Below are 20,000 nucleotides of genomic sequence, written 5' to 3' on the forward strand. Positions count from 1 at the left end.
GTTGTTGTAGGATATGTGGGGATTATCTGACGAGGTACCATTTGAGTGTGCAAAACCTTACATATACTAAATAATACTAAATTGTTTATAGGGTCAATATAAGTAAAATAATATAGCCTTTCTACAGGAGTATCTTTTTTATATTTTTCCAAAAAGAATACAAACAGCCAATAGCATATTACAAAGTTATCCCCCTCACTGGTGACAATTCCGGGAGGAAAAACGGGCAAGCACCGGGTCGAGTCTTCCGGTATTCTCCAGGAGCGTGCTCCTAATGCACCTAATGAGGACCTCAAGTGGGCCGACGCCCACATGATCTGTGGGAGAAACACACAGGGCAGTACACTAGACAGCATAGGCCCTGCAGGCCAGGCCAAGGGGCCGTGACAGGGTCACACACAGACACACACCCCGGTCCTCACATCACCCTGAGTGGGTCACACACACACACACACACACACACACACACACACACACACACACACACACACACACACACACACACACACACACACACCCTGGTCCTCACATCACCCTGAGTGGGTCACACACACCCGCCAGGACCTCAGATCACCCTGAGTGGGTCACACACACACACACACACACCCGCCAGGACCTCAGATCACCCTGAATCACAGCAAGGGCGAAATCCATCTGAGCCGCGGCTCAGATGGCTCAGCGGTTAGGTTAGGTTTAGGTATAGTTTTACTGAGGTAAAACCCTGGTCGCGTCAATCATTAGTAGGCTAATCACTCTGAGAAGTGCATGCGTGGATCGAGTTCCTTTTCCCCACAATGGGGTTTTTAACACGCAGTCTCTCTCTCTCTCTCTCTCTCTCTCTCTCTCTCTCTCTCTCTCTCTCTCTCTCTCTCTCTCTCTCTCTCTCCACCCAGCATGCATGTGCGCGCTGCTGCGCAATGTCTAATAATAATAATAAACGTGGCGGCGGTCGGTAAGTCCGACGGGTCGGTCGGTGAGTCCGACGGGTCGGGACTTACCGACCGACCGTGGGACTTACCGACCGTCGCGTCGGACCACGGACCGACGCGGCGGTCGGCTCAAATGGATCTCGCCCTCCCTCCTGAATCAGGTCACACACACACAGACACACACACACACACACACACACATCCCTGCGGTGCTGCTCTGGAGGTCTGTCTAAAAATACAACACACATTCCTCCAAAAGACTGTAGATATATTTGAATCACATGCAATCTGCACTATTTTCTAGAGCGAACAATGATTGTTTATGGAGAAATGCTGTATCTCTACAACGTTTGACTTCACTTTAAACGGTCTGGACTTTAATGGTAAACCGAACCTGAGTTATCCTTGTAGGCTACTCGGGCCGTCCCGTCCCCCCGCCGTCCCCCCCAACCCCCCATGATCAAACCTCTTCGGTAAAATAGCGGGTCAAGTCTGGAGGCTAAGGTCTCATATTTCCCCACCTGGCTCAGACATGGATGCTGTCTGCCATGGGGTTCAACTGGTTACTAAGTGGAATGTTAGGCCTGTATGTCTGTATTTTCACTCTATACTTGCCAGCCCATAGAGCCCCATTGTGAACCCGGACATGTTGAGTACACCAAGGTTTTAAGTTAGAAATGTTGAGTAGGGGTCCCCACATCCCAGCATGTAGAAACTGATGTTAGAAATGTTGAGTATGGGTCCCCAGCATGTAGAAACTGATGTTAGAAATGTTGAGTATGGGTCCCCAACATGTAGAAACTGATGTTATAAATGTTTAGTATGGGTCCCCAGCATGTAGAAACTGATGTTATAAATGTTTAGTATGGGTCCCCAGCATGTAGAAGCTGATGTTAGAAATGTTGAGTAGGTGTCCCCAGCATGTAGAAACTGATGTTAGAAATGTTTAGTATGGGTCCCCACTCCCAGCATGCAGAAACTGATGTTGCTATGGCCATTTTTTGCCCAAGGAGTGTGTTTGTGAAAAGCAAACCCTATAGTTTCACATGCTACATAAAACATGATGCAATTATTATTTTTTGCCTTCTATAGGTTGTTAATGGTATGGTCACATATTATGCCAATTATGAAAATTACTCAACATATGGAAGTTAGCATCCGGCAGTTTCTACATGCTGGGGAGTGGGGACCCCTACTCAACATTTATAACATCAGTTTCTACATGCTGGGGAGTGGGGACCCCTACTCAACATTTATAACATCAGTTTCTACATGCTGGGGACCCCTACTCAACATATGATGAATTCCTGTTCTGTACTTTAGCTACATAGAAATGTCTATTTGTATGTCTCTAAATGTCTGTATGTCTTTAAATGTTTTGATGAATTGAACAATGTGGACCCTGTTGTAAACAAGTGTAATGCTTAATTGGGTCGTCCACTCACAGTTGACAGTCTTTGTATTGAGTTTGTGCTTAAAATGTACTGTAAATTCTACAAACTGTTAATAAATATTTAAATCAATCAATCAATTTCTAACATAAAACCTTGGTGTACTCAACATGTCTGGGTTCACATTCTGGCAAGTAGACAATATATATAAAGCAGGAATATTTTTATGTTTCTAGCGCTGTTTATCTGACTAACAATAACAGGCTAATTATCCAATATAGCGTTGACCCTCATGGAGTCTGGAGACGATTTGTCTAGAAGAATTTATTCTAAACACAATGATTCATGATTTAACCTCATATGCACATTTCATTCTGTATAGCATTATAGTCTTCATATTCAAATCTATAGCCTATATATTTGAAAATCGTATTTCGTAATCTTATTATGAAGTAATTATGTAGGCAATTAGTTAATTGTCAATAATAATCAATGCATGGTGCATTCTAGACTGTTCTTTTCGGACGTAACACAATCCTAAGTGGTAAAACTTATACAGTGTGCAAATGGTGTACATTTTGCTCAATGTCATTTGCACAGCGACTGACTGACTGCAAATGGAACCAAATGGATCCTTAGGGTCTGACGCCGGGCCCATCTGGTTCAGAGTTACATTATACAACAACCATTAGTATTGACACTAAAAACATTAATAAAAACCTAATGAGTTCCTCTTGCAGTAAATGTTCAGACCACACGGAGCAGCAGGGGGTCCGAAGTTACACAAACACTTTTAATTGAGTCCCAGAGATATGAGATGATGTCGGGAGGAAACCTCATAACTCCATTTTCCTTCTTTCTTTTGGCATTAATCAGTGCTATTGAATACCCGTTATGTCTGTGTGTTGTTACGCAAATATTGAACCAATGGAAAGTAGTAAATAGTGCTGGACAAAACCTCTTAACTCCATTGGACCCTCAAAATGTATGCTAAAGCAGCTAACTTCACCACCTCTCCCCCTCTCATGGAAGTAATTGACAATAAATAAAGTCACAACACCAACTTTGATGAGGCTGTATTGATTTGTTATAAATATATGGTTTTCATTTCCTGAAAAATGAACATTTTGGAGTTATGAGGTTTCCTCCCGACAGCACATGCTGGAAACAAGACAGGGAGGACTTTCTTTGTGCATTTAGTCCCTTTTGGACTCAATGTTGCTGTTTTTTCTGTCTAATAAACTTTTCAATCAACAAACAAACAAACAAACCTCATAACTCCAAAATATAGGAAGTGAAGAAAACCTTATATGTTTAAAACAAAGCAATACAGCCTCATCAAAGTTGATAACTTATATATTTTGTCAATTACTTCCATGAGAGGGAGAGAGGTGGTGGAGTTTGTTGCTTTAGCAGACATTTTGAGGGTCCACTCGAGTTGAGAGGTTTTGTCCAAAGCACTTTTTACTACTTTCCATTGGTTCAATACTTTTGAAACAACACACAGACGTAATGGGTGTTCAATAGCACTGATTTATGCCAAGAATAATAAAAATAAACCAAAAATTGAGTTATGAGGTTTCCTCCCGACAGCAACGATATATCAAACTGGGAGCTCTAATTTAAATCCAAAAGAAATGTTGACAATAAGTGCCTTTTGGACTAAATGTTGACAATAAGTGCCTTTTGGACTAAATGTTGACAATAAGTGCCTTTTGGACTAAATGTTGACAATAAGTGCCTTTTGGACTAAATGTTGACAATAAGTGCCTTTTGGACTAAATGTTGACAATAAGTGCCTTTTGGACTAAATGTTGACAATAAGTGCCTTTTGGACTAAATGTTGACAATAAGTGCCTTTTGGACTAAATGTTGACAATAAGTGCCTTTTGGACTAAATGTTGACAATAAGTGCCTTTTGGACTAAATGTTGACAATAAGTGCCTTTTGGACTAAATGTTGACAATAAGTGCCTTTTGGACTAAATGTTGACAATAAGTGCCTTTTGGACTAAATGTTGACAATAAGTGCCTTTTGGACTAAATGTTGACAATAAGTGCCTTTTGGACTAAATGTTCGACTGTACTCTGCTGCAGTTTTTTTCTCCACATGTCTGTCTAATAAACTATTAGGTCAATCAATCAAAGCAGACATTAAATAAAAATACAACTGTATCCAATGGAGACTCCCCGGGGCGTCTATAGTCAGTCAAACTGGGAGCTCGATCTTGAAATCCCCAAAACTAAATGTTGACAATAAGTGCCTAAGACATTCTGTGACTGCTGTTCAGTTATAGCCTAATGCAGAGGCTATTATAATAATTAATATTGACATTAGACTATTATGCAGTGGTTCCCAAACTTTTTCATGTCAAGGACCCCCAAGTGGACATTTCTTAGCCCTGCTATACTCCAGAGACCAGTGCATATGAGTCTACAGACCCCCATTTAATGGAACCCAATTTATATTGTAAAATCAAAGTTAATTTAACTCAACATTTGTACACTCTAAGAGTTACAGACCAGACATTTGGTTCCTATTACTACGGTATATATAATTTAGCTGTGGATCCCGGCCCTGGAACTCCCTTAAAGGACCCCTGGGGGTCCCCGGACCGCACTTTGGGAACCACATGCTATATGGAACCGCTGGGTGTACTGTCTGGGTGGGACCCATACACTGTAGCCTACTGTTGACTGCTGTTCATTTTATAATGCGTTTTATGAATATTATGAATATTGACATTGAAACCAATTGGTCTGTAGTCTGTAGTCTATGAGCCTCCATGGCGGCTATACTGTTGTTATGGTGGTCTCTCTCTCTCTCTCTCTCTCCCAGTGAGAGAGGATGTTGTTCTCTCCGGGCGGAACCTCCGCCAGACCACATGAACCCAGAGTCTCTGTTCTGACTTCTAATGGACCCAATGAGCACTTCTAATGGCTGCACTCATCACCCTGCTGCACTGCGTGTGTGCGTGCGTGTGTGTGTGTGTGTGTGTGTGTGTGTGTGTGTGTGTGTGTGTGTGTGTGTGTGTGTGTGTGTGTGTGTGTGTGTGTGTGTGTGTGTGTGTGTGTGTGTGTGTGTGTGTGTGTGTGTGTGTGTGTGTGTGTGTGTGTGTGTGTTGTGAGCGTGGGCGTTCATTCTTTATTTTATTTTATATGACAGTCACTCTTTTGGTGTCGCAGCCAAACTGACGCCCTGATCTCTCTTCTCGCCCCGCTTGAAGCGGCAGAGAGGAGCGGACATCTGAGCGCCACATGGCGGCCTTATCTGGCTCCGTGTCCCGCTGCCTGGCTGGCTGCTGGATGGATGGAAGTAGAGAGGAGAAGCTATAGGAACCGGTTCCCACACAGTCAGTCACATCACACTGCAAACAAACTGTCGTTAATCAGCAAACACTCACTCCCATTTATCCCAATGTTTCATTCAAACATTTCTTATAATGACGATCACGGGGTTGCGACATCTTATAATTCTTCAACCCATTATTGAGTTAATAGAACAAGGAACCGTTTCTCAAAATCTGTACTTAATTATTATTATATTATTATTTAAATGTAGCCGATCTACAAGCGCATGCACGAGGTATTGCTGCGTGCAAAATATAGCAGATGAACTTGTAGATTGCTTGTTTTCCGAATAGAAACATAAAATAACAAGGATTTATTGGCAAACTGGCAAACTTATAAAGCTAGCACATAATGGGGAATACAAAAATATTCGAAACAGCATATATAGACTATAACGTATTGAAAATGTAATAATAATATAATAATCATTTAAATATTGAAACCACAGCATCCGAATTGTGGGGAAAACTTTCACAGAAAATATAGCAGAATTAAGCTGTGAAGCTCTCCTCACAATCTCAGAAAACACAAACATATGCTATACTATAGCCTACTCCAGCAGTCAAACACAAGCTAAACACAGACTTTAAGAGGTTCGAGTATATATACACAGTACAATTACAAAGCTATATACTTTAATGAGAAGTAATTGTTCGTGAGGTCATCGTAAACTCATTTTAATATAGGACTCCAGCATCATCATCATCATCATCTTCATCATCAGCAGTGCCATCGCACGGTAAACAACACAATGACAACATACCATATAAGGAACCAACCGTCTGAATTAGAAAGTATAGTGGACATTTTTATTTATTTATTTGTTTCAGTTCTTGTTGTGTTTTATAATAACGGCATGTTGGATCCGGAGGGTTGTGCTATTATATTATACAATATGTTAATTGTTCTGCCCTGGGGTTGATTTGGTTGGGGTTGATGACTGTTGTTGGTTTGGAGATTCATATCACGTCATGCGCGTGCACTGCGTGCGCAGTGAGATATAATTAAAGGAATAGGCCTATACTGACGTCACGTGTTCGCCGATCGGGTCGAGCACGTCAGAAATATGAACGTCAACAATAACAACAACAGGCCGGGACGGGACGGGCGAGGCGCGAGCTGAAGTACAGACACATGTCACCGCCGGGCCGGGTGTGTCTGAACTTCACGTGCAGGAGCAAACTGAGCCCGTCAGTTTGTGGCAAATTTCACAATTCTGCAGCATATGCTGTCTGGAAGAGAACACCTAAAAAAAAAATCAGGAAATAAAAAATAAAACTTAATAAAACAAAACAAAAAACATCCAGCTCAAGTGGAGTTATAATATAGGAATTTATTTCCCCCTCTAAGCACTCTTTAATTGGTTCAATATATATTTAAACGAACACACAAGAATGTTCAATGGCACTGATTTTTTTAGGGGGAAAAACAAAAGGAAAATTGAGCGAATGTGAATTCTTCCGGACAGCACGATTATTATAGGCTGTGTGTGTGTGTGTGTGTGTGTGTGTGTGTGTGTGTGTGTGTGTGTGTGTGTGTGTGTGTGTGTGTGTGTGTGTGTGTGTGTGTGCGCGTGTGTGCGCGCGCGTGCGTAATAAAGAATCCATGTCCAGATGTTGCAGTGAAACGTCTCCTCTAGGACCATCTGCTGTAAATCATGATGAAATGTTTTCAAAGAGAAAATAATCTAATTATAATTATTAATGTCCGCCGTCCATAAAACAATATAATATTATATAACACTGACTGCCTGGCAAATAATTAATGCGACCGACAATAATAATAATAATAACAACAACAGATACAAAGTTTCTATACAACCGACAAGATTTATAACGAGAAAACTGACCTAGAAAATTAAAATATGGACCAAAAAAAAGAAGAGAAAAAAAGAAACTATATTACAGCATGACGTCATTTTTTATCCTCAATATAAACACAAACATATATTTTTTAAACATATTTTAAATCATTCCAACTGAAAATGCACGATTGAGGTTTTACTCACTTAATATTTACAATAAATTAGAAATATTTCCCTGTCGAGAAAGAAACTGCTAATTTTTGTCAGTAAAGAAAAAATATTTTTTAACCCCCCCCCCATAAAATATGAAAATAGTTCATACAAACACACAGAGATCTAAACGACGAAATGACGTCATATTAAAATGACGGCTAACTTGAGGCATGCGCAGACAATCATGTAAACATGTGTTTTGTACACAAAGACAATCTGTTGTTGTGCAGCATATTGTTCTGTGGACAGAAATGAAAGATAAAGACGTAATAAAAATATTACCGCTTTTTAAATCGGTTTGTGAATGGAAAAAAGGTCCTAATGTGATTTCTTTCAATTAATTATTTGATTTAAGACTCATGATTTCAGCGAGAATGCAGATTTAAAGATTAAAATAGGCCTACACGTGTGTGCGTGAGGGGGGGGGGGGGCTATGCTATACTCAAATTTAATTAATAACTTATTCTATTTTATTCTCTTTTATAATTTTTTATTTAATTTTTTCCCAAAATGTGTTTATGTATGCATTTTTTTTGTCGTACTGAATCGGCTTCTCACACACACACACACACACACACACACACACACACACACACACACACACACACACACACACACACACACACACACACACACACACACACACACACACACACACACACACACACACCACGGAGGAGTTGTAAAGTCGGAGCGTGTTTTACGGACGGCTCATAAAACGGCGGGCAGCAGAAAGCCGTTAACATCTATACGTATAACGGACGGACTACACGCACACACTGTCACACACACACACACACACACACACACACACACACACACACACACACACACACACACACACACACACACACACACACACACACACACACACACACGCACGCGGAGCACGGAGGCTATCCGTGCGTGTTTCCGAAGGCTTGAGCCTCGCCGTTTTATAGAAACGCCAATAAAACGCTCATATTTTAAATCCTCCCTCCTCCGCAGCGGACATAAATATACACTTTAATTCCACTTAACATCCATTCATAAAGCTGTTTGTATATATGTGTGGCTCATTGAGAAAATGCACCCATTTATTAATGTTGTTCTTGTTTGTTTTAGCTATTTATTTCCCTGATATAAATTAACTAGGCTATAAAAGCTTAGTCCATTCCGGGCAGGAACCCCTTTTTGCTATTGAAAAATCGCAGATCTACAAGCTCCTAGCGCGGCATCGAGTGCCGCGCTACGAGCTTGTAGGTCTGCTATTTATTTAGAAAAATCGTGAAAATGTGGTGCAAATCTTTGACTATATATTCTTTCAGAGCGAACGTTTTTTAACTAAAATCTTTACTTCTGGGAGGGGGTCCCTGCCTGGAACAACATATTTTCAGATGGGGGTCCGCGGCCAAATACACATAATTCCGGGGGTCCTTCCCTTCCTTGACATGGAAAAGGTTGCACTGACAGATAAGAAACAGGTTTTTCAGAAAACGGTTAGGATCTAATTTGGGTTAGACTTGTTCTGCACGCGCGGTTTGCTGTGGTGAGAATTAAAAAGCGACCCCCCTATTTTAAACGCACAGCACTATATATATATATATATATATATATAAAACACCATTCATTTAAATTAAGTGTAATTCTCATGTCTCTAAATTGCCTGCGTCGTGGTTTATTATCATTTAAATTGCACTGACGTTGTTGTTTTAAAAATAAATAAATAAAATAAAAGGCAACGTCAACAAGGTCTGAATTAGAAGACGTCTTGTTTTGATTATACATAAAATGCGACCTTATCTTCTTTTTTTAATTTGATTTAATTCATTCGTAATCATGAATTACCGTATGTAGGCTATAATTGCTTTGCGTAAAATGCACACGTGTCTGTCTGTCTGTCTGTCTGTCTGTCTGTATCTCCTCAAAGCTTGGAGGGAATAGATTAGGTTCGCTTGGTTTATTTATTATAGCATTTGGCGCGTGCGCGCGTGCGTGTGATCGATGTGTCTGTGCCATTGATAAGGTGATCAGCAGACAGAGGCGTTAATAACATGGATTAATGTAATTAACATTAATCACATTAATTACAGCCTATAGTAGCCTATACTGTAGTGGAATCACTGCGGATTGGAGGGAATCAGCGCGCGCTGCTGACGCATGCGTTCCTTCCACGCTATCTGCTAATTAATTTAAGATTGGAGGGAAAAAAATATATAAAGTCTTGTTTCTAATCAACGCCAGTCATCTAATTAACAGCTGCTTCTAATTAACGCCTAGAGCATGGCATGGAATGAGACAGAAACACCTATAAGAAGGGAAAAAATAATAGAATAGAAAGAACAAGAAATAGAAAGATTTACGTTTAGGCAAAAAAGAATAACCCACCCGCCTCCACTTTCCCGCGCGTTCCTCGCGCTGCGTTATTAACGGCTGTGTGAATCGTGGTTTCAGCACCTTACGCCACTGACGTACTGCCGGTGTCAGCGGAACGCAATAAATACGTAATAAAACATCGTGAATAGTGCTGAGGAGAGAATGAGAGACTGACTGTGTACTAACTGATACTCTCTCTACCATGCACTCTCTCTCTCTCTCTATATACCCCTCCTCTCTCTCTTTCTCTACCTCTCTCTCTCTAACCCCCCCTCTCTCTCTCTCTCTCTCTCTCTAGTCTCTACCCCTCTCTCTCTCTCTCTCTCTCTCTCTCTCTCTCTGTGTGTGTGCATGGCCTAGTTTAAAGTTAAAAGCTGTAAGTGATACTTCATATTTTCTTGCTAAAATACGTGTTAAATATCTCCATATATTCTGATAGTATGTTGTAATATAGGCTAGAGATGAGACTGATATGCGTTCAGGACATTGAAACGGGAATTGTTGTGGTTCCAATGTTCTCTCTGTATGTGTGTGTGTGTGTGTGTGTGTGTGTGTGTGTGTGTGTGTGTGTGTGTGCGTGTGCGTGCGTGCGTGCGTGCGTGTGTGCGCGTGTGTCTTCGGTTCCAATTTCACTTGTTTATCCTATGAGATCTCTCTCTCTCTTTCCTGATTGGAAGAAATTGGTATCCCTGACTGAAAATAATATGTATAGTGTTTATTATATAAAGGTTTATGGATGGAAACACTGTAAGAGGACCTGGTACGGAGCCCTGAGGGACTCCGCCCGGTCGTCTCTGTGTTTTAGAGCACGTTAAAGAGGCATTCTGTGGAGTTATTCTCACTTTCATATCAACATAACACAACGCCTAAAATAACAACACGACACAACAAAGAGAATGTACAGATCACGTACAAAATATGAAAACGTAAGACATTTAGATGTGATATGACGCGTCGATTCGTCATAAATGACGTCCATAAAGGGTTCAGTCCACAACGTATTTTGAACAAGGAGTTCGATCCATTCTCTTGAGGAATGGGGGGACGGGGGGGTTAAGAATCCTCATTGTCGCTCCATCATCGAAAAGGTTCTTAATCAAAAAACGCCGGCATGAGTTCCAGGTCCGACCCGCAACGGTTCTGTGTTCTCCTCATGGTCTGTAAACCCCGCAACGGTTCTGTGTTCTCCTCATGGTCTGTAAACCCCACAACGGTTCTGTGTTCTCCTCTGGTCTGTAAACCCCACAACGGTTCTGTGTTCTCCTCTGGTCTGTAAACGGGACATGTTCCTGCATGGTTTGGTTTTGGTCTGTCGTGTCAGTCTGACCTGCTGTTACGGATCAGCCCGTCCTGTCCGATGATCAACTGTCCTTTATTGATCAGCTGTATCAATTGCCTTGATTGATATAGGGCCTGTAAACGAAATGGCTGGGGGGAGGGGGTGTAGATGGAGCGTGTGCGCTTGTGTGCGTGCGTGCGCGTTACATTACTATAGCCTACTTTAGAGACGTTTGGAGGTTATCGGTTTTATGCCTGATCGATACGGGGAGCGTATACGTTTGTTCCGACGTACCGTTAGTTCCGACATGCGCGGTCCGTTAAGACACGTGTGTGGCCGCTTAACAGTTTGACTGCGGAATGAATGAATCGTTGAGTTGACGGCCGAGATTTCACTAACCTTTGAAGAAGCACCGCGTCGACGTCTTCGTTCCGTTTAATTAAAATCCTCTTTCAAACGGTCTGATCGTTTGTCGTAGTGTTGAAAAATAACCCAGAGTGGCGATCAACAACAACAACAGAGCGGAGGAGGAACGTGCCACCGCCACCGCCATTGGAATGCATTGGGACTCAATTTCCCAGAACCCTTTGCATGCTTGCAGTGCGACTGAATTTCTTTGCGGTGACGTCACCTGAACGCGTCACCTCTATCACACTCTGTCCGATGGGAACTTAAAACGTATTAAAAACGCGAATTAAACAATGAAAACGTAACTCGTGTAATTCGTTATTGGGAAGGAAGCTGTTCTACAATCAATTAACTCGTGTAACTCGTGAATGGGAGGGAATGTGTTTTAAGACTCACCCGTGCTTAGCGCGTGCGGTTCGGTTTAGGGTTTGGGGTTTAGGGACTAGGGTTTAGGGTTTGGGGTCGGGTCACTCGGTTACGTGTTGTCGGACTGTTAGGACGTCAGACTAAAGATACGCACTCGATCTATACGTAGTGTTTTGTGCGGGTGTGGAGCAGCAAAAAAAAGATAACTGCGATCTACGAGCCTCACAACCCGATTGGTAACTTGTAGATCGATAGATTTTCGGTCCACATAAAAAAGAAAAGTTTGACGTCCTCAACAAGTATAGTAATCAATCATCATCATTTTTTCGACTGCGGTCGAGATCACGGATTTCACAACGCCACGCCAGACTTCCCGGTCCTTCAATGCCATCCCCAGTTCCTGCTTACGGATGCACGTGTCTCTAGCGATGGCATCAAGGAACGATAGTTTTCTACCTCTGGTCTGCTTTGAGGCAGGACTCCAGAGAAGAAGGGAAGATATAACCTCATTGTCAGCCGGAAAACTGTGTTCTTCTGGATCGGACTGGTGAGGAAACACGGGGAAGGTTGCCGTATATTAGAGAAGTCGATGGGTTAGGGTTCCAAGAGAGATTTTGCGCTCCCATTAGAAGGTGCCATCCGACCGTTTCTCTAATTTCTTTGAAAGTGTCCATATCTAGTATAGTAATACAAACGTGTGTGTTTGTGCGCATGTGCGTGTTTGTGTGCGTGTCGTGTACATGTGTGTGTGTGTGTGTGCGCGTGCGTGTGTGCGGTCGGTGTCCGTCAGTCTTTGGGCTGGTCCTTGCTCTGTTTCTTCATCTTCATCCTCCGGTTCTGGAACCAGATCTTCACCTGCCTCTCGGTGAGGTTGAGAGCGCGTGCCACCTCGTGGCGCCGGTCCCGCGTCAGGTACATGTTGAACAGGAACTCCTTCTCCAGCTCCAACGTTTGGTACTTGGTGTACGGACAGCGCTTCTTACGGGAGGAGCGGGCGTGGAGCCAGTTGGCCGACGGGTCGTCTGGAGAGAGAGAGAGAGAGAGAGAGAGAGAGAAAAATAGAGATGTTTAACAATTAGTTTATTCATGAAAAAAGTGCGACTGAAACAAAGACGAGGAATGTTCATCAAATGTGCTGCCATGTGCTGCCATGTGCTACATTTCTTTCAACCAATAGATCACAAACTATACAATAAAAAAATCTACAAATGTGATTCCCAGTCCCTGCACATCATTTGAGGGAGGGCAGAATCCAAAAGAGCCATTTAAAGAAAATAAAGTGTACATCGTCATACTCCCACATATTTGTGAACACATCATGTATTTATATTCAAACAATAGTCGTGCTTTCACTTAAATCTTAAAAACTACAAAAAACAGTCACACCTCTACTCTCCGTTATTTCTTTACTACTTAGATAAATTGCCAACTTCCAAGAAGCAAAGTTCAAAAAGGAAATTCCAGCAATTTATTAGTTTTCTTCTTCTTTGTCCCAAATACATAAAACCCATAAATACAAACATCTGTTTATTAAAAACCTCTGAAGGACATCAACAAAGACCTAAGTGTATGCATATAAGGATGACGAGAGAGAGAGAGAGAGAGAGAGAGAGAGACTCTATCAGTTAGTACACAATCTAGAGCAGGGTTTGTCGGCATGGACCAATCACAGCTCAATCTAGAGCAGGGTTTGTGTGCATGCATGGACCAATCACAGCTCACGTTTGCCGCCAGCAGACAATGCACACCACCAAAATGGCCTCCCCATGACGCTGTAGTTTCTGTAGTTTCAGTGTAATTTCAGGGTGGTGAAGAGCAGTTGATGTTTTGACACTGCAGGAGCGCTACGAACCTAGCTACACCCAACCAGCTGCTAGCTACACCCAACTGAACGAAAGTGGTTTGACCCCAGCTAGAACCTTGTACTCAGGGCCGTGCACAGAGAGATCATAAACCCGAAAAGGAATGCTTCCCAGGCAGGCTAGTCGCAACTCCTTGCACCAAAACAGTTTTAAGGATATGTCACACCAATGCAACTCCTTGCACCAAAACAGTTTTAAGGACATGTCACACCAATGCAACTCCTTGCACCAAAACAGTTTTAAGGACAATGCAACTCCTGTGGCAACGGCCATTGGTTTCACGCAACTAATCATTGGTGCGGTTTGGGCCTATAAAGACCCCTGCCATTATAAAAAGGTGTTCCTAATTAACCCCCCCCCCTCCCCCCATAAGACTGCATTTTATTTCATCATGCTCCGTTGGCGCTCTGCACTCTAGCTGCGAACAGGACTTACAGTAAGAGGGATTTCATTATTTGTTTTGCTGCACAGAATTATACTATGACATGTCATTAGTCAAAAGAACTTGCATAATATCCCTGACACGCCCGCGCGCAGGAACCGTGCCACATGGAGCAGCGCGGGACTGTTCCAGCTCACAGTACGTTGCTGCTGACAGCACATGTCTGCGTGGAACGCTGACAGCACATGTCTGCGTGGAACGCTGACAGCACATGTCTGCGTGGAACGCTGACAGCACATGTCTGCGTGGAACGCTGACAGCACATGTCTGCTGAGAGAGCCTGTCGTCATCGAGAGTTACGGCCCAAAACTACTTTATATTTGAGACGCAGGAAATGGAACATCCTCTGGCTCTTTGGTTGTCAGTCTGAAACAGTTTGTGAATATTTACCCTATTTACTTAAGTGCGTGTTCGTGCATGCATGCACGTGGCTACATGCGTGCGTGTTTCTGTTCTGGAACATAGCTGACAAAATTATACGACAGAACATTAAACATTAAATGTTGGGCAAAATGTTCACATGCATGTCGTCCCCGTCCCCCCCTCCTTCGCTCCCTCCATTGGCTCCCGGTTACAGAGTACAACAACAAAGCAACCAAAGGGACCCTCATATCTTCAAAGCTTGACCCAACCCCTCCCACTCACTGAGATCAGCTAACACAGGGAAGCTATGTCTGAGCCTTCTCTAAAACACCCTGGACGACACTCCACGCGTCCCAGACTCTTCTCCCTTCTCTAAAACACCATGGACAACGCTCCACATGTCCCAGACTCTTCTCCCTTCTCTAAAACACCTTGGACAACGCTCCACACGTCCCAGACTCTTCTCCCTTCTCTAAAACACCCTGGACAACGCTCCACACGTCCCAGACTCTTCTTCCTTCTCTAAAACACCCTGGACAACGCTCCACACGTCCCAGACTTGTCTCCCTTCTCTAAAACACCCTGGACAACGCTCCACACGTCCCAGACTCTTCTCCCTTCTCTAAAACACCCTGAACAACGCTCCACACGTCCTAGACTCTTCTCCATTCCTTAACACCTCAGGGACAACGCTACACACCATTCTGTCTCCCAAACTGTGGAACAAACTCCCATTGCAATCAGAACTGCAGATTCACTCCCAGTTTTCCACTGTATTCTGAAGGCTCACCTCTTCAGACTCCATCTTAGCCTGTGGCAATTGCACTTATTATGACTGTTTCTCTGGTTCAGTATATGTTTTATTTTGTATTATTCTCTATCCTGTATTCTGTTTCTGTGTATCTTATTTTGTAGTATTGTTCCGTGCCTTCCTGTCTGCCCCTGTAGTTCTGTAGGCTACACCTGCCTTGTCTAACCAGTCTTGTGATTGGTCAGTGTTTCCACATGTGTCCTATAGTTCTTCAGCCTATCCCAGTGTTGATTGGTCAGTGTTTCCACCTGTGTCCTGTCCATTTAAGGCCTGTGTTTGCAGTGTGTTCAGGTTGGTTGGTAACTCCCATGTCCAGTGAGTCTGTAAATACGTTTTAATCTGAACGCCGCTCCGAGGCCTTAGCATTATGTCATGTAGCAGCTAGAAGCTAACAGCCATGTGTGCAGCAGACAGCCTGAATGCTAAGCTAACAGCACTAAGCTAACAGCCATGTGTGCAGCAGACAGCCTGAATGCTAAGCTAACAGCGCTAAGCTAACAGCCATATGTGCAGCAGACAGCCTGGATGCAATCTGTCGTGTATGAGAGACAGAACAAGATAAAAGCGACAGTGAGCCTGACAGCCTTTTGTTGAAAAGCTTCAGGCTGAGTCACAGCCGTGTCCTTGAGGAGAAGAAATCCATGAGACGTGTTTTATGGAGCTCCAAAACTCCAACTCATCCTTAACCTCCAAGACTAGACTATACTGAGCAAGCATGATGGACGAGAGACTACTGAGCAAGCATGATGGAGGGGGGAGAGAGAGAGAGAGAGGGAGAGAGAGATTTAGGAACTTCTATTGATACTGCAGGACTGCATGGCAGGAAATGTGGGTGTATGCTAAGGAAACTATTCTCTCCCTGTGTGTGTGTGTGTGTGTGTGTGTGTGTGTGTGTGTGTGCGCGTGCTATACAGCGGGGCCGTAAACCCATTTCCTCGGGACGTCTGGTCACGATGTGGTGTTTTATTGACGCAGGCCCCCCCCTCCCCCCCACAACCCCCGAAGTGTGAGACAAAACAAAGGTACACACACACACACACACACACACCCACAGTTGAGCCGAATCCATTCCGTTTAGAACACAACGGCTGTTCAACCTATAGATGTTGATGCGTTCTCCAAGTTGCTATAATTATGTGCAAGTTCTGAGATGAACAACTTCTCTTTCCTTCATTGTCTCTGGTCTCTGTGTGAAGCTTCTGACCTGTTGGTGTCATGGATACACTTCCTTCTATTGAGTTGTTACTACTGGGCTGAGAGCTCTCCCAGATGTCCAGGTTATCATAGACAAGCAGACTATTTATTGCTATTGCGCTCCAGCGCTTAAGTCGTTGAAAGCGTTTTAAATCGTGCAATAACTCTCTATTCTCCCGTCCGATTGGCCAACAATTTGCAACTCTTGGAACTCCAAGGCAAGGCATTTGTGCGCTTTGCCCTCATCTGATTGGACAGTATACGGTGACATCATACCCAACTCAACTCTTCTAATCGAACAGTATTTCTACAGAGACAGACAACCATAATGTTATAATTGAACAATAACCACACTCGCAATTCTGCAGGATTGCATCTTTCAAGTTTAAGCTACTAGGAAGAATACTTGTAATATTTTTGGATCAAGGATGTTGCTAGTATGAATAATATGACGAGTATAACTACTGTAACTATAACTGATGAAGTATGACGGAGTGTCCAGTGGATTGTATACCACCACCGTGGGGGTCAGGGGTCATCACCATGTTGGACCACAGACATACAAAATGAGTATAATAATCTGAGCAGAAACACAAATACTGACAGAACCCTGAGTGACCATGATGACGGGTCTGTAACTTTATAGGAACCAAATGGACCCTTACCAACACTCTGAGTTATGGGGGGGGGGGTCCTTTTAACCCATTTTGGGCGGGAACCCCTTTTGGTGTTTTAAACATTATGTTATAATTTAGCTATTGAAAAATTGCAGATCTACAAGCTCAAGTCGTAAAAATGTGCCTCAAATTTGGAATATAGTTTTAAACTCAAATCTTTGCTTCTGGAGGGTCCCCTGGAACAACATATTTTCAGATGGGGGGTCTCGGAGTCCAATTACAGATCATTTTCGGGGTCCATATTGAGTGATATAGGCCTAGAAACAGGTATTTCAGAAAACTGTCAGGATTTAGATTTTTTTTCAGGCCTAAATTGGTTAAAAGAAATGATTGAGAACCACTACTCCTAATTATGCATGGTGTCGTAGTGAATATTAAGTGTCATAAGATTCAGAAGAAAATCTGGCGACTTGACATTCAGTAATTGCGTCATGTGTGCTACACAGTAGTTTACAGTCTTTCTAAAGTCAAACACAATTATGAATGTAGTATTTCAGTGTTCATTAAAAAAGAAAAGCTCTCTAGGCCATTCGGTTAGATGTTTTCCATTGAAGTATAATGTTAATTCATAGCTGAAGCAACTGGTAACATATTGTCTTCTTTAACTCTTCTGTTATGAACTAAACTGATACTTTTTGAAGAGTACCTCGTGTGCTCTTTGATAACTCTTTGAAAGAGGGGAAAAAAGGGTATTCTAAAAGACTTCATGGTCGTGGCCCTTTATTTTTTTTCAGTGTTTTTTTTTTGCTGCACAGTCACTTATAAAGAATTATTATGTTTTAAGTCTGGCAGTATGACGTAATAATTCAATAGGTCAGTTCCTGGTGATTGACATCACAGACGACCAATGGCAGCGAGTTCAAGGCTCCCATGGAGAGAGAGAGAGAGAGAGAGAGAGAGAGAGAGAGAGAGAGAGAGAGAGAGAGAGAGAGAGGCAACATCTGGTTTAGGAAGAATCTGTGTGAACCAGGTCTTCTTCTGTGTGTGTGTGTGTGTGTGTGTGTGTGTGTGTGTGTGTGTGTGTGTGTGTGTGTGTGTGTGTGTGTGTGTGTGTGTGTGTGTGTGTGTTTAGGCATGAAGAATGTTTGTGTGAACCAGGTCACGACGGATGCGGGTTCAAGGCTTATTATATGTAGCTACATGTGCGTGTGTGTGTCTGTGTGCGTGTGTGTACAGTAATTGTGCACATATGTACATTTGCATGTGTACATAATATGTGTGCATACTGTATGTGTGTGGGTGTTAGGCTATATACAGATTGTGTGTGTGACTGTGTGTGCATGTGTGTGTACGTGCACACGCGTGCGTGCGTGTGTGTGTGTGTGTTTTTTCCTCTGTTTGAAGGTCACCTTGCCCCCATCTAGGAAGTGATGTCATTGGAAAGTTTCACACTTTGTTGACGACCTATCGGTTTAATTTGAAGTGCAGTCAGATCCATTGTGTTCATTCCAGAAGGGGTGCATTCTTAGTTTAGACAGTTTCAAACCCTCACGCTAAACCTAACCTCCCACGGGGGGCAGCACACCTAAACCTATAACCTTAACCCATGTCTAACCAATGACTAGTCTAAACCTAACCTCCCACGGGGGGCAGCACACCTAAACCTATAACCTTAACCCATGTCTAACCAATGACTAGTCTAAACCTAACCTCCCACGGGGGGCAGCACACCTAAACCTATAACCTTAACCCATGTCTAACCAATGACTAGTCTAAACCTAACCTCCCACGGGGCAGCACACCTAAACCTATAACCTTAACCCATGTCTAACCAATGACTAGTCTAAACCTAACCTCCCACGGGGCAGCACACCTAAACCTATAACCTTAACCCATGTCTAACCAATGACTAGTCTAAACCTAACCTCCCACGGGGGGCAGCACACCTAAACCTATAACCTTAACCCATGTCTAACCAATGACTAGTCTAAACCTAACCTCCCACGGGGCAGCACACCTAAACCTATAACCTTAACCCATGTCTAACCAATGACTAGTCTAAACCTAACCTCCCACGGGGCAGCACACCTAAACCTATAACCTTAACCCATGTCTAACCAATGACTAGTCTAAACCTAACCCTCCCCTGGGGCAGCACACCTAAACCTATAACCTTAACCCATGTCTAACCAATGACTAGTCTAAACCTAACCTCCCACGGGGCAGCACACCTAAACCTATAACCTTAACCTTATGTCTAACCAATGACTAGTCTAAACTACGTATTCACCCCTTCTTACTCAAATCACGATTTTCCTTTTGAGATCATACGATTCTCACACAATTCTCATTTCTTCCAAGAAAAGATGTATTGCCTTTGTCTGTAGTTGCTGAACATTACTACATTAATTATATATAAATATGTATTGTCTTTAGTCTGTATAGTTGCTAAACATTACTACATTAATTATATATATAAATCTGTATTGTCTTTAGTTGATGAACATTACTACATTAATTATATAAATCTGTATTGTCTTTAGTCTGTAGTTGCTGAACATTACTACATTAATTATATATAAATATGTATTGTCTTTAGTCTGTAGTTGCTGAACA

At 42.7% G+C, this 20,000-nt stretch overlaps 1 protein-coding gene across 1 annotated transcript in view; it reads right to left on the reverse strand.

Moving 5' to 3' along the window:
* Positions 1-6,231: 6,231 nt before the first annotated feature.
* LOC310868578 (uncharacterized protein) overlaps positions 6,232-20,000 on the reverse strand; it is a gene marked incomplete at its 5' end in the record, with an annotated part of 43,029 nt that continues 29,260 nt past the window's right edge. Inside the window, one exon of the mRNA XM_083779033.1 lies at positions 6,232-13,117. Coding sequence (XP_083635159.1) covers positions 12,882-13,117 — 236 coding nt within the window. The 3' untranslated portion in view covers positions 6,232-12,881. The remainder of the gene's footprint in view (positions 13,118-20,000) is intronic.

The sequence above is a fragment of the Protomyctophum parallelum genome (genome assembly GCF_964188405.1).
Source record: "Protomyctophum parallelum genome assembly, chromosome: 13".
NCBI classification, from domain to species: Eukaryota; Metazoa; Chordata; class Actinopteri; order Myctophiformes; family Myctophidae; genus Protomyctophum; species Protomyctophum parallelum.